This window comes from Colletotrichum gloeosporioides, assembly GCF_011800055.1.
Source record: "Colletotrichum gloeosporioides strain Lc1 chromosome Unknown consensus_52, whole genome shotgun sequence".
NCBI lineage: Eukaryota > Fungi > Ascomycota > Sordariomycetes > Glomerellales > Glomerellaceae > Colletotrichum > Colletotrichum gloeosporioides.
Window position 1 is genome coordinate 395,962 of NW_025544697.1, and position 25,027 is coordinate 420,988.

General features: G+C 53.6%; 4 protein-coding genes across 4 annotated transcripts; 1 reads left to right on the top strand and 3 right to left on the bottom strand.

Moving 5' to 3' along the window:
* Positions 1-896: 896 nt before the first annotated feature.
* Positions 897-3,857, bottom strand: GCG54_00008440 (Xylanolytic transcriptional activator xlnR-like; the record flags this gene model as incomplete). The annotated part of the gene is made up of 3 exons (XM_045408406.1): positions 897-1,040; positions 1,104-3,448; positions 3,509-3,857. 3 exons carry the CDS (start codon positions 3,855-3,857, stop codon positions 897-899), a joined length of 2,838 nt encoding a protein of 945 aa, XP_045263096.1.
* A 9,560-nt stretch (positions 3,858-13,417) lies between these two features.
* Positions 13,418-21,604, bottom strand: GCG54_00008441 (Compactin diketide synthase mokB; the record flags this gene model as incomplete). The annotated part of the gene is made up of 5 exons (XM_045408407.1): positions 13,418-16,778; positions 16,854-17,040; positions 17,097-21,116; positions 21,213-21,357; positions 21,410-21,604. 5 exons carry the CDS (start codon positions 21,602-21,604, stop codon positions 13,418-13,420), a joined length of 7,908 nt encoding a protein of 2,635 aa, XP_045263097.1.
* Positions 21,605-22,519: 915 nt separating this feature from the next.
* GCG54_00008442 (uncharacterized protein) lies at positions 22,520-23,021 on the top strand (the record flags this gene model as incomplete). Its single annotated transcript, XM_045408408.1, has 2 exons — positions 22,520-22,843; positions 22,896-23,021. 2 exons carry the CDS (start codon positions 22,520-22,522, stop codon positions 23,019-23,021), a joined length of 450 nt encoding a protein of 149 aa, XP_045263098.1.
* Positions 23,022-23,753: 732 nt separating this feature from the next.
* On the bottom strand, positions 23,754-24,946 carry GCG54_00008443 (Cytochrome P450 52A13; the record flags this gene model as incomplete). The annotated part of the gene is made up of 2 exons (XM_045408409.1): positions 23,754-23,756; positions 23,807-24,946. 2 exons carry the CDS (start codon positions 24,944-24,946, stop codon positions 23,754-23,756), a joined length of 1,143 nt encoding a protein of 380 aa, XP_045263099.1.
* Positions 24,947-25,027: the final 81 nt, after the last annotated feature.

The window sequence follows — 25,027 nt, forward strand, 5'->3', positions numbered from 1 at the left end:
TATAAGATGCTACAACACCTCACAGGAAGAAGCACCGGCCAAAGTGTGGGCCAATCAAGATAATTAACAAAACTTCCTTATTAGAGACCGCCTATGTTTTCTGTGCCAGAGCGACTACCTTTCCTGTGTGTTTAAATATACTCCATGCATATAGCCAGCATTAGCGTCGTGATAGCCCGTTTTCGTCGTCCATCGTCGTTATTGCGTCCATTGTCTTTTTTATGCCTTCTCCTAGGTACAGTTCCCAATCGCAGTACCAGGATATAAGAAATGTAGTCACACAGACACAGGAAAAGTAGACAGTCTCCCTTCTTATGAGACTATCCCACCAAAGACCAAGACTTCAGTCACACTTTCGAAAAACCAGGCTCGCTCCAAGCACGAGCGAAGAGCATCGGATTGTCTTTGGGAGAGCCGTGTACGAAAAGTTGTCATTGCGAGCCAAGTCAGCTTGAAGTAATCGATATTTACAAGGCTATTTACATGAATCCAAACATTCATACATTCATCCATCCCATCCATCCTACTCATCCTACTCATCGCTCCCGTCATCCCCTCGCAGCCCGCACAACTCCCCTGGTATAATGTAAAAAGAAGGGCGCAAAACTAAACACCAAACAGCCAATAAACGATAATCGTTTCTCAGAAAACCAACAAGCAGACAACGTTCCATCCCTTTCCCCCAAAGCTGATGTACTCCATCGCAATGTGTGTAATGTTTTTGTTTTGTCGTCCGCCCATGTCCCGCGCGTACCCGATCCCCAGCGCCGCGGCCAAAATTCCTATGTCGCATCGTTTCCGTTTTCCGTATCCCGTATTCCGTTATGATTTTGCCGTCCACGCATCAAACATCTCGTTTTTCCCACACTTGAACTATCTTCTAAGGATGAAAGGCCCTAAAGAGCGAGGCCGGTCCCGTCGCCTGTCCAGCGGTACAGCGCGAGCAGCTCGCGACGGCGCTGGTGCTGCTCGTTGAGGTCTTCGGGCACGCGGCCCCTGACTTGGGCCAGAGCGCTTCGCATTACTTTACTAAAATTGCGCTGGATGAGATGGTCAGCACATGTGTTATTGAATAGGAATTCGCACAAGGGAGGCCCGCTTACCTGGTACTCCGTGTTGAGCGTCACGACGCAAGCCTCATGTGCACGCACGATCGTCTCGCACGCCTTGACGACGCTGGGCGACGCCTCGAGCTGGAGCTTGTCGGCGATGAGGAGCAGGAGGAAGGACCCTTGCAGCAGGTAGATGCCGAAGAAGAAGGGCATGAACTCCAGGCCAGGGTCGAACTCAAGAATGTTGCTGATGGCCTCGGCCGCCGAGACGGCGTGGCCCGTCGCGGTGATGAAGCCCTGTGACGAGATCCAGAGGTCGTTGTCGTCGATGAGGTTGATGGGGTCCCATTTGCCGGCCAGGAGGATGTGCAGGACGTGCATGACGTGGGTGCCGTAGGCCATGACGATCTTCGTTTGGATGTCGCTCTCGGTCATGCGATTCGACGCGTTGGTGTGGACTGAGTGGACGGACGGGGTGCCGATGTCTGCGATGGAGCCGTGTTCGCCATTTTCTGGGTTGACAAGGTCAATCTTGTCGTCGAGGTTGACATGGCGCGTGAGGTGCTGCTGCCCGAAGCGCTTGAGGCTGTGCTCGTAAGCCTCTAGGTGTCGTGTGATTTCGCTCGCCTGGTCGTCCCACTCTCGAGCAGAACGGAAGCCAACGCCAAACCTTGGGTGATTGCGGGCGTGATGCAGGTCGACAATCTCGCCCAAGATGGTCATGAGAGGCAGGAAATACCCGAAAATGCTATGCCCTGTGCATTCGAAATGCGGACCACGGACACGGCCGGACTGGCTGGAGCCGTCTCCGAGGCTCGGATCAGTGGTGTTATCAGGCTGACGGAAGTCGCCATTTTGCCAGGCAGTATCGTCCATGGGTTGCAGAAGGCCAGCGCATTCGAGATCGAGGAGGAATAATGGCCGGTTGTAGCAGAGGGCCAGATGTCGATCAACAATGTAAGTCAGCCACCAGATACGTCGACGCTCTTCGCGTTCTTCTTCTGTAATGACGCCCGGGTGGCCGTTGCTGCCGATGCCATCTTCGGCCTCGCCGTCTGCGTCCATGTCGTGATTTTGGCTCATAGACATAGGAGTTGGAGGCAGTTCACGGCCCAGTTTCAGCTCACGAGCCAGAGACCAGGCGGCGTTCCACCAGCGAAGACTGGCGCCTTTGTATTCGCTCGCCGATACCACCGTCGCGAGATGGATGTAGGTGATGACATCGTCCAGCGTCCCTGCAGCACCGAACGGACCCGATTCTCCGGTGAGCGCATCCATGCTGATGGAACCAGGGAGTGCTACTCCAAGGCCACCAAGAGCAACGCCGTCAATGACAGGACTGGTGACTGGCGAGGTATCGCCTGACGGGGTGTGGATGAGAGGCTTGAGCAAGCTCACTGTCAGTTCCAATAGCTTCTGGCAGATTTTTCCTCGAGCCGATGGGACACTGGTGAGGAATGGAGCATCGCTGGTCTGAGCCGAAACCCAGAGCATACTAGCCAATAAGGCGGGCTGACAGAACCTCGGTTTCGTTGGGTGAAGGAAAGATCGCTTCCGGAAGACGAATCCCAGTACGTATGGAGACATCGGGTGCATTTGCGCTGACGATGATGAGGCAAAGTACAAATCAATAAGATCGCATGCCAAGGAGACCGGAAGAAGGTTTCCAAGATGGGGCAGTAAAGGCTGCAAAACTGGGTATCGTAGCTGTTGGGTAGGCTGAGGGTAACCTGTGGGCATATGAGTTGGATACTGCGTTGGCGGCGAGGACATGGAGATCCATTCAGGGGACGTCGGTTCGCCTGCCAGCGGATAGGCACTAATCGGACTTGCTGCGATGCGAAACGGCGCGCCGTTGGCGTATGCAGTCGGACTGTGCGTCTGAATGGCGTAAGGGATGTCAGGATATGCTGAGATGCTCCCCTGATTTGGGCCGTATGCGGCATGTGAGGGGCCCGCCATCATGTGTGTTCCCAGGCTCTGTCTATCGTATCCCGGAGGCACGCCTCCGTATCCGTTGAGATCGAGAGCAGTCGGGCTTTCCAACTGGTCTCTGTCCATACCATGGTGTCCAGTCAATTGAGCTTGATGACCAGCAATATCGCCGAGACTATCAAGCGAGCCCGTCCGTTGACTCCGTTGCATGACTTCGTCACCGAGGTCATCAAGAGTCTTGCCGCCATGATGTTGTTGCAAATCATCAATGGAGGGCTGCCCAGTCTTTGAATTATTTGACTCCGACTGTTCTGAAGATTGCCCGTTGTCTTCAGATGGCGACTTTGGTCCTTGGCCGGCTGATGCTGCTGCTTGCGCGGCTGCTTGTGCGGCAAGGTCTTTCCGCGATGCCTTTCCTCTTTTCTTTCTCTCCCGAACGTATTCACACCCCAGGCCAAACTCTATGAAGGGTGTTAGTGAGGAGCTCGAGAGATGAACTGAGTTAGTCTTTCGATCCTTACCTATGCAATGGGCGCATGGGTGCTGCCCGTCACATTTCGTCCGAAGCTGGTTACACTGATCGCATGCTCGACTGATTCTCCTGCGAATGGGTCCAGAGGCACTTGGTGTTCTTGCACCGGGTCCATACGGGTGTTGACGATGCTTGTGCTGGGGCCCGGCACGGGCAAGATGCGGGCTGTGTACTCCTACATGCTGTTGTATTTGCTGAAGCGCGTAATGCGAACTCGGGGCGAGTGCGTCCATCCCGGGCGTATGGGGATGGCCGTTCTGGACGTGGGTGTTGGAGAAGAGTGTGTTGGGTGGCATGCCATGATATGGTGAGAAACGGTGTAGTGGGTTGGATAGCATTCTGTCCTCGTTGTGCTGGGGCCAAGCCCGCTTATGGTTGCGTAATGGGTGAATTGTGAAAGATATTCGGATATGCTTCAGTTTCTGTTGTTCATGCGTAGTTGAAATCGAGCTGAGAGAGGCTGAAAGCAGGTCTAGAATGGTCTAGGTTTCGCTGGCTGGACGTCGTCGTTCGTGTGGACCAGGGAATGGCGGGTAACATATATCTAGAGGCAGACTCAAGTGCGAGAGCCTTTCTACGCAGCTCAGTTAGCGGCACATAAACGAGCCGGGAATGCGTCAGGGGGCAAAATCAAGGAGACAGGCGGGCATTGAGTAAAGTAATATGGTCCAAAATAAGGGGCACGACCACCAGAGAGACCACCAGTACCACCGTTGGAGTATGGCACAGCTAGCACATTGGCATGGCGGGGTTGATGCGTGCCAGGCCGACTTGCCTGGACGGGAGAGATGGAAGGGGGGTGTGGAAAAGACACCGCGAGGGAGTGTGGGAAGCCTGGTGTACTTCTGACCGAATCGAAGCGCAACTCACCTTACACCTTGGTTGTCTTCCGCTATGATTCGTTGAAGAGTCGTCTTCGGTGGTTTTAGACACGAAGACGACTTTTGGTGAATTGTAAGTGGAACCTTGTGAATCCCACTTCTTCGGGTTCGAATAGTGCGACAGCGACGATGCGGTCTCTGTCGTGAGCTGTTGCTGTTGCAATGATCTAAGCTGTTGCCAAGAGTGTAGCTGTACGATTGCGAGAAGGCGACCGACTCGATGAATGTTTGAACTAGAATCTCCCTTGTCGTTTCTGCCTCTCTTATTGCCAATCTTCTCGAAATGGTCGTAGATAGCAACTTGGCATGCATACAAGAAAGCGCTCGAGGCCGAGGTGAAGATGTGGGCGAGTTCAGACGGCACGGTTATCGTCCCGTGCGACCATCGACTGCTCTCGGATTGGCAAGGTAATAAACATGCGGGACGAAAGGACAAGAGGTGGAGGAGCTGGGGTGACTAGGAAAGGTAGAAGATCTGTCTACACGCGAGAACAGACAGCGAAAAAGAAAAGAAATCGTTCGGCGACGCATCTACATTGAGACGTCTCTACGGCGCGTCTGGTTCTCGAAGGGGGGAAGAAGCGAGAAGGTCACATTCAGGATCCTCGGGCTTAGGTATTATATGGTACGCTTGTACATAATAGCTGTGAGGGACGGGGCAGGGTTGCAGTGAGGGGAGCAGGGGTCTAGCTCACGATGGGCGATGGTAAGGTGAGGAGCAACGAACAGCAGCCACAGAAAAACTGGCGAAGGCGGCCATTTACGGGTGTGTGGTGGAGAAGAGCGGCATCTTGGGCGAGCGACAGGGCCACATGCTCAAAGTTGCTGTGCCGGTCTAGAACCAAAAGTTTCCCACCCCCAGGCTGATCTTGTCGAGCTCTAGTCGACTGAGATGTGTGGCACAGGCCCAGCATATTCTGGTCGATCCTCAGACGAGATGAAGCTGGGCTCAGCCGGTGAGCGTGACGGACGGGGATGCGGCTGCAGAAGCGACGAAGGCAGCGAAGGAAGCCATCGAGGTGGCGGTGACAGACGACGTAGCGGACGGGATGGCTAGTGTCATGTCATCAAAGCGTTTCCCACCCACCGGGACGGGTTTCTCCCCACCGTTCCTCTTGTCTCTCGTGCTCTCCTCCCCGACGGCCTCGGTCGTCTCCTCCGCGCCTCGGGACAACCCTCGTAGCCACGACACTTGGTCCTTGGGTCAAGCAGGTTGGAGGCCGAAAGTAGACGGTAGCGTGGTGCAATGTAGGGGTGGCGCGGCACACACACTGGGGGGTGCCAATCTCTAGAGATGGGGAATCGTCTTTTCGAGTCTGCTTCTCCAGCTTCAAGGCTTGTCTCCAGACCTCCAGAACTCCACCCGCTCCGGCCCCAAGTGGGTTGGAGGGAGGCCCGGTGTCGTTGGACTGTGCCATCCCAGCCAATAATACCATTCGGCTTGGCGGAACGGTTCTTGGCTTCTTCTCTTTCGGTTCGACTACCGCCGAACAGACATGACCGTCGTTCTTCTGAAGTTCTGCTCCATCCTTCTTCGTCCGTTGTCCGGCACCGTTGGTCCTTCCACTCACGCGCAGCCTCGTTCTGTCGTAAGTAATGCTCGGTACCGACCAGCGCTCGCCAGACACGACGACGGGTTGGCCCTATAGCGAAGTTCTGATATAATGTGTGCCGGGATTTGTGCTTCCTTCCCATTACTGCAAACGGCAAGCATGACCAGGATTCGAGCCGCTGTGGAGCAAGGATGAGCATTGGAGCGCGATGTGGCCGTTGTGGTGCCTCTCTCTGCGCCGGACAGCGGGCGAAGTTACGGAGACGAGCTTCCTCTTCAACACTCGCGGGCCGCTTCGAGCTGCATTGGCGTTGCGCTCGGGCGCCGTACCGAAGTGCTGTGACGAGCGGTTGACATAGGAGATCAGACAATAAGAGCTTCTCTCGCTCGAGTATTTTGTTCTGGAAGGCGTGGGAAGAAGAGGAGGGCGCTTTGAGGTGGTGTGAAGAGCAGAATATGGGGGAGTGAAGTGAGGGCGTCCCTGCAAGAACCCCAGATTTCGTACTGCGTGCCCAAGGTAGGCTGCATTGACTGAACCTAATTCAAAAGAGAGCCAAGCAGGCGGAGACGAACGAACGCCTTAGACGGGTACGGCGCACCATGTCTGCCGCAGACTCGCAGAAGAAGAACCGGGCCTGTCAGAAAGGTGCGGATGGCGCGTCGCCTAGCGGGATGGCTTTACTGACGCACAAGCGGCGTTGCGGGCGTGGGCGCGAGGGATTTGAGCGTCAGTATGCGCCACGAATGTACCGTAGACGGTGGTGTTGATGCCCTCCCCAGGCAGGTAATCTGCACTCTCTTGGGGTCCGCTGCAGGTGGTTGTTGGTCTGCCGGTACATGCCAGTACAAATTTTGCGAGCTAGGTAGGTAGACGAGCAACGACGACAGGGATTGTGGTGGTTGGTGTGGTAGGAAATGCGGAGAGAAGCCATGTCGAATCCGATGGCGAGGTTGGGCTGCAATGGCTGAGCATGAGATGGGACGGCTCTTGGTCAGGTTGGAGAAGGGGAAGTTCAATCAGCCCAGGTCGTGGTCGTAATTGGTGACGCGAAGGTAGGTACCTGACTCTGCAGCAGCTATTTTTCAGGGAGTTTGCTCGTATGGGCGTAGGTTATTGCCCCTAAGGACACAGGATACGCGGCGACGGCGATCTCCAGCGCTGTAGGACGAGCATTTACTCTTGCTTTCTAGTGACCGAATGACTTCGTTCTTCTCTGGGAGGTACTTGCGAAGATTGATCCATGCCAGTCTAAGGGGAGGTGCACGCACTTCACTCAGACTGCAGGAACCACCGGCTGCCATCAGGGTCTCCCCCCTTCCTTACTCCATTCTTGCTTCCTTCCCCCTTCCGCGTCCATCCCAGTTGCCTACGTAATTACCTACCTACACGTAGCTTTCCTCTGTCAGGAGCGAGGGAATTCGCAATGGGAAGGTACAACCTTCGACCGGAAGGCATTCCCTGTCCATCTCCAAAGACCTCTACCAAGTCGCCTTTCTGAGGCGAGCTTCAAACATAATATCACCACTCTGGCCTAAACACCGACAATCACCCAGCCTGACGGTCTGTAACCGCATCAACCAGTCTATGTTCAAGTCCGAGATCCTCTCTGACGCCCACTGGCAGGCAAAAGACGTGGAGCCCTACTGTTAAATGATGACCCGGAGAAGACGCGGTCGGGCAATTTCCAAAAAAGCAAAACTTCAGCTCCAGTTCCGCAGTCGAATGCCGGCAAGTTCACCAGGATTCCCTACTCGCTTGAGCTCCAACAGAGATCAAGAGACCCAGCAGCAGCAACCACTAACCAGCGACCAGCCACCCTTTCAACCCATCATCCCCAGAAACCCAAATTGGCGGGGGCGGCCTGAGGGTGTCGACTTAATATCAGCAAAAGCAGCTGTAAGGGGCATCTCGCCTTAGCAGATGCTCAAAGATCGAAATAAGGGACCAAGTACTACCGACCTGCTCTATTTCCTGCCTAGCCTTGTATCCGTACTGACACCGTTATCCAGAAGGCTAGATGGCACTGGCCAGGATGCACCTCGATGACTGTCAATTGGTCCCAGCAGTCTTGATCGAAACCGACATATCGCGTGTTCGTACGCACTTTAAGCTTCGACAAGCTTTTCCTCATTCAACAGTAACGGACCACTATCTACGTACTGAGAGTCTTCAGCTGGCCAGACCAAAGTGACAGCATGTACTAAGAGGTATTGTCTGCCTGCTGCCTTCATTGCTCGATCCGCACGCACCCTCTGAGCAGGTGTTCCAACGGTTGCGACCCAACCAAACACTTGCGCAGTCACCCTACGATTGACGTGTTTCGAGCCGCGAGCGTGCGAAGAAACCGCCTTTGCGATCCGGCCCACTCAGCGTCCTCCAACTCTTCTCCGCACATGCGGAGCAAAGGATGTCTCCGTCTCCTCACCTCCTCACCTCCCACACCTCGTCGAGTCATCCCACAGCCCGCCCCCTAAAAAGTCCCATTCGGTCCTTTCCGAGATTCGTACAAAGAAGCAACATATACCAAGCCCAGGTCGTTAGTTGGCGGTCATCTTGTCTCTTCAATCCGCCATGCGCATGCGTGCTACAAAAGACAGGCTTACAAGCTCTGTGACAAGTACTCGCCTGCTACAACACTTCAGAGCGTGAAGCCGGGTCATTCCGCCTTCACAGGTGCTACCAGGAGATCCCTGCTTGCTAATCGCTGTCGATTCTGAGGGGTTATTTACCAAGTACCAACAACCACCCTACCCTAACTGAGGCCGATGCTCCTTACCGTCATCGGCCTTGGGCACTCAGAATAACGGGAGGACGAAGAGCTAAGTCACAGAGTGCGGGTGGGGCTTCTGGAGTACTTTTGCAGCCATGGCTTCATGCCGCCTTCATCGACTTCGACAACGACGTTGTCCCGTGCCGCGGTGGCTAGCATATTTGTCAATGTGCACTAAACCAGCCGCGGTGCCTCGGTACCGGCAAGCGCACACACAACTTTTTGCGAATTTTACGGCTTCTTCGCGAAGCTTTCCGAGCCGTCCTTGGCCCTGATCTGTACCACATAACCTCGGTCAACTTTTCTCGCCCAGCCCTTTCCGGCAAGCTGGTGGCTAGGAGCGAGAGGCAAACCCCAAGCCTGATTGAATCATCAATTCATGTAGAGAAATATTCGTCATACCCGACCATTGCATACACATTGCCATGGAAGACAACGAGGAAACAGTGGCGGCTCGTTGATTACAATCAGAGGGTGATGGCACCACCAAATTAGGTTGCCCACTGTGCCACGAGGTATTTAGGCAAAATGCAAAATGGCGTCGCGCGTGGCGCCATACCATAACGGTCGTCGGTCCGAAACTCCAAGATTTGGAAAGATCTGACGGCGTACCGCGAACGCGGTTCTCATTCGTGGGTTTCCCGCGCTCGTTACTCCACGAACCAATCGACCACCCCTGTTCTACCCCAACTCATCCACATCTTCAAATTGCTCCAAATCCCAACTTCACCAGTGTCAAACCCCCCGGGCTGATGGATCCAGAGACAGCAGCGAGCGGTAGATGCCAACTTTGGAGTGGCTCAGATCCTGCCACGCAAGTCATCGACGTTTATTACCAAAGTGCTCATCACCATCAACCCCGTCTTTTTGCGCTCCGAAGGCTATGAAGCCACTGAGGGAGCCTTCTCGAGAGGTTCCTTCCATGACCTAGTGTGCAGCAGGTCTCTAGGTCGTCGTTCATCCAAGCTCGTCATCAATCTCCGGCACCTGGCCAAAGGCGCTTGGGTGTGACGACATTGCAGTAGGTCTCGACTCTGTCAGCACCTTCTCTTAGTCTAGAGCGTTGCCGGCCGTGTCTAAACAATGGCCGATGCTACATCTCCTTTTCGTTTCATACCTACGTTGCTTCGGCGGGACAAGTCCCGTTCCGTCCGCCCATCAGCTCCACGTGGCGGACAAGAGTTCTGTCCCAGGCAGTTTGGCTATCCAGAATCCAGCTAGTAGCGAGGGTTCGGGCGAGCATTCGATACCACCGTTCATTGGCCATTGTGGCCTCACCGAATAATCTCAGTCTCCCCGCGTCAATTCTCAGACGAAATCAGGCCAAGGGCGAGCTGGTTCAGGTCGGCCCGTCGAGACTCGAACCCTTCAGTTGATCAATACGAGACGGCACGCTGAAGCCCCTGCCATCCTGGTTCTTAGCTTCTTCTGCCGTCTTGGCTTGAACATCGTCGTCGCATCAATCCTCTGAACCAACAAGACACAAAAAGAGGATAGGTACCCTATTGGACGACAGGCTTCTCAGCCGCCGTGACATTGGTTTTGGAGTGGTCCATCATGCTCCCGACAAGGCTTGACGGCCAGGTCTCCCCGTGTTGAGCTGCGGTCAAGTGACGGCGGATGTCGAGGTGGATCTCCGAGTTCCCAGTCCGGAGTTGCAGTCTAGAGGAAGCACTGCGTCTGGCTCTGCTTCTTGCGGCGAAGTTGCAGTGTTATTACCGGCTGGTCTTGAGCGTTCAACCAACACATAGTCGAGTTGGGGCGCGTTGGGGGCTTCGGCAGGTGGACCGTCGTTCCATCAGACAAGTTGGACCCGTACTGTTGTCCAACAGTGTCCTCACTCGCTAGACGCCTGTCTTCCAAGCCGGACTACGGCCGAGAGGCTGATGGTCTCTTGGGGATCAATTTCAATCATTTTTGTCGATATCCTGTCGCAATGAGCATCAAAATCGAATGGTAGATGCGCTTGGAATATTTTGCTGTGGGGACAGGTCCCTCCCCCCGCGCCAACGGCGCAGGTCTGCCTTTATCCGACCTTCCGGGCCCGGCAAGATGCTCTCCTTCTTAGTGGATCGTCGGGGAGTTTTCCTAGCCGCCGATGCATGTCGGATGGGATGCAGCAAGCTTACAGCTGAGGAGGGAGGATGCCCCTCTCGTGACCCGCTAAGACGCTGATCTTGGAGGATCCGCCACGTCGTTGCTTCTCCGGTCAAGGATCAGGAAACACAAGTTTCATGAGCATCGCCATGCCAGCGAGGCTGACTATTTAACAAACATTTTATTCGTTAGCTTGAGATGAGAAATGTCGCTCTTCGTCACTGGAGCTGCTTTTTTCGGAGGACAGAGCCCATAAGACCATTGCAAATGAACGAAGGCTTTCAGTTGAGCCGACTATTCGATACGAAGGCCTCCTTTTGTTTCGCAACTGTAGCAAGTCAAAGATGCAAGGCTAGTGGCCTAAAATAAAGCAAGGCATGTGTCCCAGAAGAAGGGACAGCATCCAAATAGCCGTCAGAAAATGTTACTCTTGCACTGGACGCAAAGTGGTCGCGTCTTGACACATTCGATATTGTCTTGCACGCTGCGAACTGCATTAGAATTGAGGGTCAACTCGGAATATAGGAGAAAAAACTAGGTTGACATCCAAGTGCCGGCTAAAGCTTGTTGTCACGCCCTATTGGAGCTGTCATGATGCATGCCAGGTCTATTTGGACGACGTACCTTCACTTTCTTGCACTCCGAAGTAGTATCGAGTTTGGAGTGTCTATTAAAAGCTTCACTTACGGACCAAAGCTAGCAAGCGAAGCCACCTACCGTCGGTCACATAATGACGCAAATATCGCGGACTGATCGTCTACGTACGATGGCATTGCTCAACTCCAGTCACACCTTATGAGAGAAGCGGGCTCACACAACCCCAAGGTCGACTTCACGGCTGCGGTCTCCGCCTTGGCCCAGGGACCTGCATATGTTTGCCCACGGCTTGCATCTAGTATGGAGGGATCACCTGCGTGAGACAGGCTGTGGACGTGGAAAGTGAAGGCATTGTTTTTCTAAAGGTGTGGGTCGATCTTTCGGTCAACTCGGAAGATAACCTGCGGCAGGAGCAAATTTACACACACATGCATAGATGGTAAGCTACCCTGCCCGCATCTACAAGGCCATCAAACAACCCGTCTGGCGTGTGGATGCGACAGGCTCGAAGCATTGGCTTGTCCGAATTCGCAGCCCCATCAACACGGTACAGGTGCAGGAATGACAGCCCACTGCATGAGGGCTTTCCATATCACCAAAGTCCACACACCACCGTTTCCACGGCACGTCGAGCCGCGTTCCCCTACCAGAATGTTGAAAACACACACACTTGCGGCCTTACGCATCTGACGCTGTCCTATTTGAGGCCATCCTCCGTCTCGTGTTCCAATTTGACAGGGCATCCTGCGGCATTTGCAGGAGACTGCCGATGTCTAGGGCTGCGGTTTTGCGGGGAAGTCAGCTGGCCAGCTCTGACGTGCGACTTAGCTGTGTTCTCACTTTACGGCGGGAGGTTTGAAATGCTTCTCGGAGCTCGTATGCACCTTGGATGGCAAGAGCTTGAGATATTACACCATGGTGTAAATGGCTCCGTGCCTGGATCTACGTCCTCCATGAACAGCACCCGTGCACAACTTTCTCTCAGTGCAAAAGCATAGCTACTCTAGCCTTTGCCACTTGCCTCCCGCTTCTCAAACACCGTCAGTCCATCCCTAGGCCCGAGTTGGCTCGGTCCCTTCAACATCAACGGTGCCATTCGCCCCCCACGACATTGAGGAAGATCCCTTCCGAGGATCCTCCCAGCGTCCCAACGTCGCTACCAAGGCACCCGATATTATTTCATCGACAAGCTGAAACTCTGGCGTTGATCACGTTCATCTGAACAGCGGCACCCTCTCGCCTCCCTAAAGCTGTCTGTCTAGGCCCCTCCCAAAGACGTGCAAAGTCTGGGTCAATGACACACCCCGCTGTAGGCCCCCTGCCGACAGCAGCCCGCCTCCACGGGCGAGGCGTGCCGTTTACTTCTCAAGCCGCAACGGGACGGCGTCAGCGCGGGCTCATCTGTGCTGGTATTGGAATGTTGACTATGTCACTTTGGGCGTCGCGCGTGGTAGGTCGCCGCCCCGTCTTGGGAGGAGTGGTGTGAATGGGAGTGGTTGATCGCCGTCGGCCTGGGGGGAATAATCTGAATCGAGAAGGATCGGCTGGCTTCATGTTTGTTTTGGATCTTCGAAAGCTTGGGTGTCTATCGCATGCTTACTCTCGTCTGTTGCTTGCAAATGGACTAGGCTTGGGGAATGGGGGTCTGAAGGCAGATCGTTGCGGATCAAGAAAGATGACAGAGACGACATCGACGACACCGGGTTCTTCTGGGAGCAGTTCGGTAACAGAGCTGCACGCTCCTATCGTGTTCAACCTGGCGCATGTTGTATGTTTGTGTAGTTACAGTCTTCTGCGCAAACTCTTCTGCGCAAACAGTTGTGAAGCTAAGGCTTGTTGAGACTTTCTAAAGGAATTAAGAGATGGGCTAATATTTCTCAGAGTGTATTTGTGGCGGCAGTATGAGGTTGAATCTGTATCTAATTTCTAAGAATGTTTCTGTCTTTTCTAGTATATATCGAAATAAAGAAAACATGTTCTAGCATGCGTTTCAAACACCCCTATTTAGCTGTCCCTTGAAGAACCTTTGACGCAACCTGCTGGCACAGCTCCGTGATACTCTGGTTCTTCAAGATCTCAAACACGGGCACCTCAACATTCAGCCGCTTCATGAACCAATATCTCACCTCAACCGCAATCAAGGAATCCACACCAACAACATACGCAGGCTTACCAACGTCAAGTGTCTCAGCCGGGACAGACAAGCTCTTTCCCAGCTTCTGCACCAGACCCTGTGTGACAACCTCTCCGGCCGCAGTCAAGTCCGCCGCCGTTTTGACAAGACCAAGATAATCAATCTCATCACCCTTGTCATCCCCAGCTGCTCCGCGTCCGCCGGCCGCGTCACTGTTGTCCGTCTCGCCCATGCGTAAGAGGTTGTTGAAAATCGGCTTCTGCATCCAGTCCAACAGCCCCAGCCCTGTCATCCGCGCCAGCTCCGCAGGGCTATCGACCATGTTCACGACCTGCGCCGCACCAGGCCGCGAGCAATCGTACCCGGGGTCGCATAGCATCTCCAGCAAAGCCATGAGCTGCGCCTGCGTCAGGCCGCCGTGGCCGGCCCGCAGGCTCTGTGTGACGGACTCGTAGTTGACGTTGGCCCACCCGGCCTCGGCGACCAGCATCAGGTCGACGGCCACGCCCTTGAGCCCGCGCGTGACCCGGTGCCGCGCGAGGGCGTCCTCGAAGGCGTTGCCGGCGGCGTAGTTGCTCTGGCCGCGGTTGCCCATGATCCCGCAGAAGGAAGACAGCATGATGAAGAAGTCCAGGTCTGAGGGGAGCAGCTCGTGCAGGTTCTGGGGGCCGAGGTATTTCGGGTCGAGGGCGGCGTGGAAGGTGGCGGCGGACATGTTGGCGAGCATGTCGTCACGCAGGAGCATCGCTGCTTGTATGCAGCCTCTGACCGGGGGGAGGGTTTCTGTGGCCTGGCAAAGGGTGTCGGCGAGGAGAGCGCGGTTGGTTATGTCGCATGCTGGCGCGAGGATCTTGACTTCGCGGGTGCCTTCGAGCTCCTCGATGAACTTCATCGCGTCCGCTCGCCCCTGGGCTCCGCGAGATGAAAGCAGCAGCAGATTTTTCGCTCCGCGGCTGACCATCCATCTCACAATTTCCTGACCCAAACCACCCAGTCCACCGCTAACGATATACGTCGCATCACCCCTGAACTCCAGTCCAGGTTGCGGCGAAGGCCGATACACTAGCTCATCAGAGGCATCAAAATCAATCACAACCTTACCGGTGTTCTTGCCCCCCTGAAGAAACCTCATAGCCTCCTCAAGTTTCGACGGGGAGAAAACGTGCAGCGGCTTAGGCTCAGCCAGCCCTGGATGCTCCTCAAAGAGACGCACGACATCTTGCAAGATCTTCTTCATTAGCGGCTTCGCCTCCTCGTGGACAACCACGAGATCCACCGCGGAGAACGTGACGTTCTTGTTGAATGGGCCCATTGGGAGCGTGTTGTTCGCGATGATGTCCGCCTTGCCGATGTCAATGAACCGCCCAAAGGGCGCGATGCATTCCCATGACTGCCTGAGTAGCTCGCCGCCAAGCGAGTTGAGGACAATATCCACGCCGCGGTTCTTTGTAGCGTGAAGAACGTCCTCGGCGAAGGTATCGTCGCGGCTGTTGAAGATGTGGCCATTGTCCAATCCAAACAGATCCTTCACGAGCTGCCGCTTGGCCTCGTTTCCCACCGTCGCAAATACCTCAGCGCCCCTCAGTAACGCAAGCTGTACGGCAGCCTGTCCCACGCCACCCGCGGCGGAGTGAATTAGCACCGTCTCCCCCTTCTGCAGCCTTGCAATGTGGTCCAGCGAGTATACTGCCGTCGACCAGACAGCCGGTATCGCCGCCGCGACGTGGAAGCTCATCCCCTGCGGGATCTTCTCCGTCTGGAGCTCCGGACAGCGCACGAATGTGCCGAATCCACCACCCTTGGACGAGCAGAATAGTACAGCGTCGCCGAGATGGAGGGCACTGTTTTGGGCGGTGCGGGTGATTATGCCCGCGCCGTCAAACCCGAAGGAGCGCCCGGGGATCTGGCCGAGGGCGATCATGACGTCTTTGAAGTTGAGAGAGGTTGCTTTGATCTCGATCTCGACTTCGCCGTCGGCTAGATCGCCAGAATCTTGGGAAGACTCGGCGTAGAATAGTGTGTCAAGAAGACCTGGCGTTTCGATACTTGCCGAAATGTGAGGTTTGGCTGGGGTGGGCGTGGTGGTGCTGTAAGTCATGGGCTGTGGCAGCTTGTGGCGTTGGGAGAGGGTTCGCTCAAGGTGTGAGGTTGGGGTGAGACGTGGGATGCAGAGAACGCCGTCTGCTGTTTCTGAGAACTCGGATTCATTTTCGAGACCTGGGCGGTGATGCTTGAGGACGCGGGTGATGTGGTCGACAATAATCGGGATAGAGATGGCCGTGGGACTCGTGGACAAGGACAGGGTCGTGAAGTTTTGGTCGCCTCTTTCGGAGCAGACGCTTCGCCCAAAGCCTGTAGTTATGTCTGACGTGGGAATCGATGCGTCGGGGCTGGCACCACGAGTCACCCAGAGGGTTGACTTGGTGTCGAGACAGATCTTCTTGGTGGCGGTGAAGGTAGGCTCGGGAATGTCTTTGAGGAGGGAGCCTTCGAGCTCGAGAAGGCTGACGATAATCCTGTCCTGTAGCTGGACGGTGTTTGAGAGAACATCGGCCATGGTGATGACTTCTGGCGCGCGAACTTCCAATTCCTTTGTAAGAGTCTCCTGGAGCGTCTCAGCAATAACCCCCTGGATGTCAGATGATGGATCGATGATGATCCCATAGCTCGAGCTTCCGCATGGTTGATCAGGTGCAACGTTGACGTAATCTTCGCTTGTGGTTTCGTCTTCAGTCCTTGAGGTCATCATGACCGACACACGATGATGCGGCTTTTCTTCATGATCCCTAAACGTCATCTGGACTCCCGGGAACCCAGCTTCACGCAGGACGACATCCCACTGCTTTTCGGTCAACAGAGGGCCTTGATCTTGATACTCCTCATTCGTAGACCACCACTGCCCGTCTCGCAACCACCAGCCAGGCAAGAGACCAAAGATGAGGCCGTCCCGAACGTTGTCGAGGTTAACCGTCTCTCCAAGGATAAGGACACCGCCAGGGCGCAGGAGGCTTCGAACGTATCGAAGGGTCTGTATCAGATCGCTCGTTGCATGGAGAACGTTACCCGCAACAACAACATCGTAGCTCGCCTTGTCGAAGCCTTGAGAGAATGGATTTTGTTCGAGATCGAGCTTTCTAAATGTCATGTGGTCTGCGGCGTAGGAGAAACGCTCGCGGGCTTTCTCGAAGAAGCCGGCTGACACGTCCGTGTAGACGTACTCGCCAAAGCTAGTGACTGTATGAGAAAAGTTCCAAGAGTCCTTTGAAATAAACATTGAGGTGTATCAACAGCCGATAACTTACCGAACAGGTTTGGAAGGACCCCATTCTTCCCCATCCACCGACAAGTATGGGAGGATCCGACCAGTCGAGCTCCCCGTGCCAGCACCAACCTCTAGCACGCGGATATTAGGCTGTGCGTGAGACAGAATGCTCATATAGGCACCCATTTTGCTGTTGTTGGTTGAAAAAATGTTCGAATGATAGAACTCTGTGTTGTGTCGGTCAGCATCCAGGGGCCAACGTTGCTCATTCTGAAATGCTTACCATCGGCCAGATTACCCTCAAATATGATCTGCAAGGCGTTCTCTTCCCCTCTCAAAATGCGGTACAGATGCTCACCGACCTTCTTGGTAAGCCTCTGCGTGGGCTCAGAGTCAGCGTTCTCCAGAATATCCTGGATATTTGTATCGCCGAGTCCTCGGGACTCTAGCGTCCACTTCTCCCTGCTCTGACGAACTCGGCGCATCCATGCCACATACCGCTCCAGATGACCATGGTACTTCGTGGCCTGGTCATCTTGATCGATCTCACTCAGAGCGGCTTCAATAAAATGAAGTGCAATGGCGTCGGCGCGGTCGATGATTCCCTTATCCGGGGCCTTGCACCGAGGATCTTGCTTAAAGGCGTTGGTAAGATACTTGCTCTTTTCAGTTTCAGTCAGAAGCGACAGATCTGGATTGTAATCAAGACTGTAGAACAACTGCTTGGAGTCCTTGTCAGAGCCAATGCCCGCCTTCGTCTTTGACAGACTTGAGATAGCGGTGCCGCGCTGACCGTCCAAGATGATGACGGGTTCGGAGGTCTCAGCAAGCATGGCTGTCGTCCGACACTCCGCCTCTCTGAAAGCTCTCATCGTCTCATGGGTTGCAACCTTGATTTGAGGGTTGTCCTGGGCACGGAAAAGCTTGTGGGATACCCAAAGCTTTCGAAGGTGAGAGAACATCATGGTGGGAACGGCGTTCCATCCACCCTGCGATAGCGCCACCATCTGGAGATGACATATCGCGTCCAGAGTACTTGGATGGACAACACATGGATCTTCTCCGGCAAATGGCATAGTCTTGGTGTAGTCTCTCAGAGATAGAGTAGCGGTAGCATGGCCATCCCTGTCGTAACCGATATTCCTGAGAAGCTGGAAGTATGGCCCGTAGTCAAAACCAGAACGTTTAGACATGTTTTTGTAAAGCTGGCTGTAGTGAACGCTCAAACGACATTGTTCCGCGTCTTCTTGCACTTCGTCGGAGATAGTGGTAGCGAAGCGAGCACGGCGAGCTTCACAGAGAGCCGCCTGCTCAGGGGTCACACTCTGCTCGGGCTCCAACTCGACTTTGATACTGCCGTAAGCGCACTCATCCCAGTTGTCGCCGTTCGTGCCAAAGACGCGCCAGTCGTAACAGAGCATCTGGCCGCTGGTGTTGGTAGCTTGCCTCCGCCGACGCATCACGATCTTCGCCTCGGTTCCTCGTTCTGAGTCATTGACGTTGATGGCGCGGAGGAAGCGCACGTTGTCTAGTTGATAACCAACGATTCGAGACTCTACAGCAGCGGCAAGTTGCCGTGCGGCCTCGATGGCCATGACGAGCATTCCCGCGCCGGGATACAGGGGAGAACCATTCAAGGCGTGATCCAAGATCCATGGATTCTCTTGTGATCGTATGAAATGTCTCCAGCTTGGTTCTTCCGGATTCCAATCTCTATCTCGAACACCAAGAAGAGCATGGCGGCGGTAAGGTCGGTTTGCATAGTTGCGGCTTAGTCGGCTTTCTTCCCAAAGTTCTCGTGAGCGGTTGAACGGATATCCAGGGAGGTCGACAATCAGCTGTGGCTTCCGACTAGGCTGGATTGAATCCTCGTTCACCTTACTCGAGTTGAATGAGATGCCTGCTGTCCAAATGGATCCTATGGCTTCCAACAGTGCCTTGCCATCGTTTCCGTCCTTCTTCAGAATGCAGGAGTATCGCCATTTATCTGAAGAGGTCTTCCCAATGACCCGGTCCAGTGTGTCTTGTACTGGGCGCCGCAGAGCGGACTGTGGTCCGATCTCCACCAAGAACTGACGTGCACCTTGCTTGGCTCCGCCCATAGATGAGATGGCATTGGAAAAGAGAACAGGCGACACCAAGTTGCGTACCCAGTATGCCGGGTCAATCACCTTGAGATGTGGTACGAGCTCTCCCGTCGTGGATGAGTACAGTGCAATCGACGACAGCTTTTGAGAAGCCTTGTTGCAATCTTGTGGTGGAGCATGAATATCCTGAATCTTTTGATGGTACTCCGCGGCGACTGCCTCCATCGTTTTAGAATGGTATCCGACTTCAACCGAGAGCTTTCTGGCAAAGATTTCTTCTCCATCCAGCTTACTCAAAAGCTGCTCGATGGCATCGACTGGCCCCGATAGAGTCACATTGACAGGGCTATTGACGCAGGCAATCGAAAGCCCGTCTTGAAGGTAAGGGAGAACATCATCTTGGCTTAGGCCAACAGACATCATGGTTGTCTTGGCCCTCGATGCGTCAGACGCCAACCTTTCGGCTAAGACTCCTCTGAAGTAAACAATATTCCACGCAGAACGACGATCAATGGCACCAGCACAATATGCTGCCGCAATCTCGCCCGATGAATGTCCGCAAACGGATTGAGGAACTACGTCCCATGATCGGAGAAGATCAACAATGGCGATTTGGAGAGCTGTGCAAAGTGGCTGCGAAAGCGCCGGCTTGTGAATCGTTGAGGAATTTTCTGGCCGTTGCATTTCTTCCAGAACCGACCACTCGCATCCGAGGGATCGTAAGTATTCGTTGCAGTCAAGCAGGCTTTGACGGAACACTTCATACTGTAGAAGTCCAAGACCCATGCGCGAGTATTGGGCACCTTGCCCTGTGAACACAAAGCCTAATTCAGGAGTTTTGGAAGGCAGAGCGAAGACGACTGGCGAAAGGGATTTTGCAAGTGTCGACTTGAGGTCATCTGACGACTCGACGACAGCGAAAGCGCGCCAACTCAAGAGACTGCGACGTGACAGAGTGTGCGCCAAGTCCGCTAGGGCATCTGCTGAGCTGGTAGGGTGTTGGGCGAAATGGTTCTCTAGTGTCGAGACTTGTCTGTGTGTTCCATCTTCATCTGCGGCAGAGAATGTCAAGAGACCACAGGGGTTGGTAGAAACTCCACCATCTTGGCTATTCCCATTCTGAGTTTTTCCGTTGACGTTGATTCCATTGGGTTTGGTGCCGTTGATTAAGGTACCGTTGGTGATATTCCGAGACGAGTCCACGGAACGATGGTGGCCACTTAAGCCATGAGTCCGCAAGTAGTTATAAGCATCATCCAGAACAGCATGCGCATTCGATCCTCCGTATCCAAAGGAGCTGATCGAGGCCCGACGGATCCCCGATTCTGTCACTGGCCAAGGTGTTGGCTTCGTCGGGAAGCTAATACCCAACTCGTCGACGTCAATCGCTGGATTCGCCTCTTCGAAATCTGCAATGGGCGGTATCACACTCTTCTCAAGTGCGAATACTGCTTTGAGCAGCCCTGCCAGCCCGCTCGCGCCTTCAAGATGCCCAATATTGCTTTTCACTGAGCCGATCCATACGGGGCGATTTCGGTGAGGCCGGAAGACCTGGCCAATTGCAGAAGCCTCAATGGGGTCTCCAACTGGCGTGCCCGTGCCATGAGCCTCCACATATTCGGTCTCAGAAAGACTCAAGCCGGCTGCCTCGTAGGTCTTCTTGATAAGCTCGACCTGAGCAGCAGCGCTGGGCTGGGTGATGCTCGGTGTTCGCCCGTCTTGGTTGACGCCTGTGGCCCGAATTACGGCACGAATAGTATCTCCATCACGGAGTGCTGCTTTGAGAGGCTTGAGAAGCACAAAGGCGTACCCCTCGCCGCGGGCGTAGCCGTTGGCCTTCCGGTCGAAACTATACGATCGTCCATCGGGTGACAGGAAACCGGCGTTGCTGAGTGGGAAGCTCATGCATTCAGGGGTGAGGTAGGTGTTCGAGCCACAGACAAGACTCATATCTGACTCTCCAGTCAAGATGCTCTGGCAAGCCAAGTGCAGAGCGTACAACCCGCTTGAGCACGCCGTGTCAACTGTCAGAGATGGCCCACGAAGGTCAAAGAAGTGACTGATGCGGTTTGACAACATCGATGAGCCTGACGACGTTGCCTGGTATCGGGACTGAAACTCGGGATCACGAGCTACGGTAGCGTCGCTGTCCCGACCAAAGGAGGCACAGAAAACGGAGGTGCGAGACCCAGCTACACGTTCAATAGCTAACCCGGCTGCGCAATGTTAGTCTCATGGAGCCTGTGACTGATCGACTTGGACAACATTTCCAGATCTGAGTGCGATCCAAGACGATATTTGATGTGACCTACCATTTTCAAAAGTGTGGTATGTCCCTTCGAGAAGTCCACGTTGTTGGGGATCCAGAATGGACGCCTCCGCTGGAGACATGTTGAAAAAGGCAGCATCGAAAGCTCGAGGATCTTCTTTCATGAAGTGAGCTTTGGGAACGCGCATCTATCACAGACATCAGCTTGGGGTGCTAGAAACAGGCACCGAGCAGACTTACACTGTCCAGACGAGCTGGATCTGGATGGTAGAATGCATCGACATTGAAGCGTGATGTCGGCACTTTCGTTGAAGCATTTCGTGCATTCTGTAGCATGTCCCAAAATGCCTCCGGTGACGTAGCATCTCCAGGAAATTTGAGGTTCAAGCCAATGATGGCTATGGGTTGGGTGTGCTCCGATTTAGGGAAGTCCATGTTGGGGTTCATGTTTAGACTCGGGTTCACTCAAAGTCTCCGACAGTTTGGTTCAAAGATCTGCATCTGCTCTAGTGAAGAGACGGACAGTAAAGTATACTTCACTACTACTGAATGTAAGTCAAAATTGATGTTGTCCTTTCTGAACTTGAGGGCGCCTAGATGAAGTGCCGACCACGCCATGCCAACCTGATTCATTCATCGCCGATATCATATATATTCATGACGAAGTGTTATGTGTGACAGCTTCGTCGATCACAAACGCCGACGTCGTCGGCGAACGGAGCCGAATAGCCTGCCGGTCACAACTGCCGCGGTCTCATTGCATATCACAGCCGCTTTGCAAGGTTTGACACTTTCTTGGAGCCGTTCACGAAGTCTCGGATTTCGTTATACTGATTGTTATGAGTGGATTGGTGTTCCGCCATCCGCGAACTAATGCAAGTCGGACCGAGTCATTACCCTTTTGCGACCGTCCACAATCGAGTGTTGTCCAGTCAGGTTTGAAACTCGCGCAATAGTGTTTGTGTGACTGAGCTTCTTGAGTCTGATAGTACCCACTTTCCGGGACGTCAGTCTCCAACATCAGACAACATCTGGATTTAAACTTCAGCTTCCTTCCAAGTTGATAAGTTCCGCTTCAAAGTTACCTAACCTAGTAAGTGGGCTTCCAGAACTTTGAGGGTTACATGGATCATAGCTCCTTGTTCACAAGAGAGCATTGACGGCAGCGGAGCCTCGGTTTCGTATCAGGCGAAACTTTATACCACATCACGACTTGGACCCGACCTGACTGACTGCAACACATCATTAACACCATTCTACTTGTTTCCGACATAACTGCGAGGCAGCTTCTGACAGAATTGGTTCGGTTTCTTGACTTGACAGAACACCCTTTATCCTCATAACGTCATCATGGGCAGAGCTGAGTTCGGCAACGCAATCTACTTCCCACTGTTCCTCCAGTGGTTTTACGACACCCTCGTCCTTAGGTTCATCTGCCCCCGCGCCTGGGGATGTCCCGAGGATGTTCTTCAGGGACACTACAGCAAACACGTCAGCTCCCTTTCTGCCGTATCTTGCCCCCGCCTGCTTGACATTGGCGTCGGCACAGGCCACTTCATCGAACATGCCCCTCTCTCATCGGACACAACAGTGATCCTAGCCGATATCAACGAAAACCCCCTCGCCGAGGCTCGCGGACGCATCAAGCGCACACACAAAGATGTGGATGTTGATGTAGTCCTAGCAGACGTCTTTGAACTTGGTGACGACAAAACACCATCATCAGTTCGGTTGTCTGGTGCTGGAGGAAATACGAGTTTTGATGTCATTTCCTGCATGTTACTTCTTCATTGTCTCCCAGGAGAAGGGCGCCGTAAAGGAGAAGCAGTCGCGCGCCTGTGCCGATTGTTGAAACCTGGCGGCGCCGTTGTTGGCGCCACTGTCCTCGGCTCTGGAGTAAAGCACAATACTTTCGGAAGGCTGCTCATGTCTGTTTATAATTTTTCGGGTGTCTTTCATAATGAAGGGGACTGTACGGGTGACGTTATTCAGCCTCTTGAAGCCGCTTTTGAGAGCGTGGAATCTCGAGTCGTTGGAACTACACTGCTCTTCGAGGCAAAGTCACCGAGAACTCCCGGTGTAACTTATAACTTCTAGATCGTAAACTAAGCCCAGTTATTATTTATTGCCCTGTACAATTTCAGCTGCAACACTGTTATCATTCTGGTTATCATTCTTAATGTATTCATTCTTATACGTCATAGTATGTGAATCTGAACCTGTCAAACATTTATCAATACCGTGAGTGCGATTCTCAGAAGAATTTTGTTGGTCGGACAGATAGTTTACAGACGACAACAGACACGATGACAATGTTGCTAATGATAGGGACAATCTTAGAGGGAGATAAAATAATAAAGGAAATGGGGAGAAGCGAGAAAAGTCTTTCGCGAACTGTTATTTCGAGGTTACTTTAAAAAAAGACAAAGGTCGTCTTGAATATCACTCAATAAATCTCAAATCAACGCTTCCTCTAGGAGAGAGAGTAATCTCACTCGCCATGCGCAATCTTGTGCCGACAAATCTCTCCATCCCTTCAGGCCCGGACCCTTTTCTTACCCAGCCCACCTCATTTGGTTGGGCTTTACTGGGCGAAACTCCTATCCGCACACTCCTGTACCGCTGAAACACACGTACTAAGACATATGCCATCTCGGTAAGAGCCAATTGTTGTCCAACGCAGATCCGAGGACCACCGTTGAACGGGATGTAAGTCCACGGTTTCGGGGTCCAAGAGTCCCAACGGCGAGGGCAGAACTCATCAATCGGTGCAAAGTCGTACGCATTGAGATCTTCTCGAAGCTGCAAAACATGGGTAGAATAGATGACCTGAGTGCCAGCGCGAACGCCAACTGGGCCGTTCCCATCTGGACCCCCGCCACGCGGCAAACTGGTGTCTTTTACGGCTGCTCTGATGTTGAAAGGCGCATTCGGGTACAGCCTCAGGGTCTCGTTGAGTACATGAGTGGCGAAAGTCATGCTCTTCAGGTCTTTGTAAGTTGGCTCCCGAGCTGAGTCTCCAACGCCGACCGTGAGTTCAATTTCACGCCGAAGGTCAGCCAGGACGTCGGGATTCCTGGCTAGCTCATAAAAGGCCCAAGACATGGTTGTAGCAGTCGTGTCGCGGCCTGCTATGAGAATAGCAACCATTTCGTCTCGGAGCCAGCGTTTGTTTCGGGAGACAGAGGCGCATGCATGAAGAAGCGTCCAGCCATGGTCTGTCTTATCCATCTCCTCGAGCTCTTCTGCAGTCATAGAAACTGCCTTTTCAATTGTTGGTTTCATAAAATCATTTAGAGTCTCCAGGTCCCGGCGAAACTGGCGTCGAGGGACGAGAAAGTTCAGAGGGCCCAATCGTTCTATCAAGGATTGAATATGGCGGATACGTTCGAAGGCGTCGAAAAACTCGTCATTTTGGTGACTTGTCAGCGAATTAATCTGTCGTCCCAAGGAAAAGTCTGCCGATACATCAAGTGCAAATCTGCTCAAGATGTCCTTCACATCGACGGTGCGGCCTCCGCTCAACATGGGAATCATGTCTTGGACGTGGCGCTCGAAACAAGCGAGATCGCTGACCCGTTGGCGAGTGAAAAGTGAACGAAGTCGTTGGCGAGACTCATGCCAGGCGCTTCCGTCTACGTTGAAGATGCCGTTTCCCATAAGATCGAACCAGTCTTTTCTGAACCTTTCGCCTTTCCCGAAATCATTGAATTGCGTTGCTAACATGGCTCGAATGTTCTCGGGGTCAGAAGTAAACAACGTGCGTGAGCCAAGCATGTTGACCTCGAAAGTGTAAGGATTTTCTTTTCCTTTTCCAGAAATACGGAAGGTGTTGTGCATGAATTTGAGATTTTGATC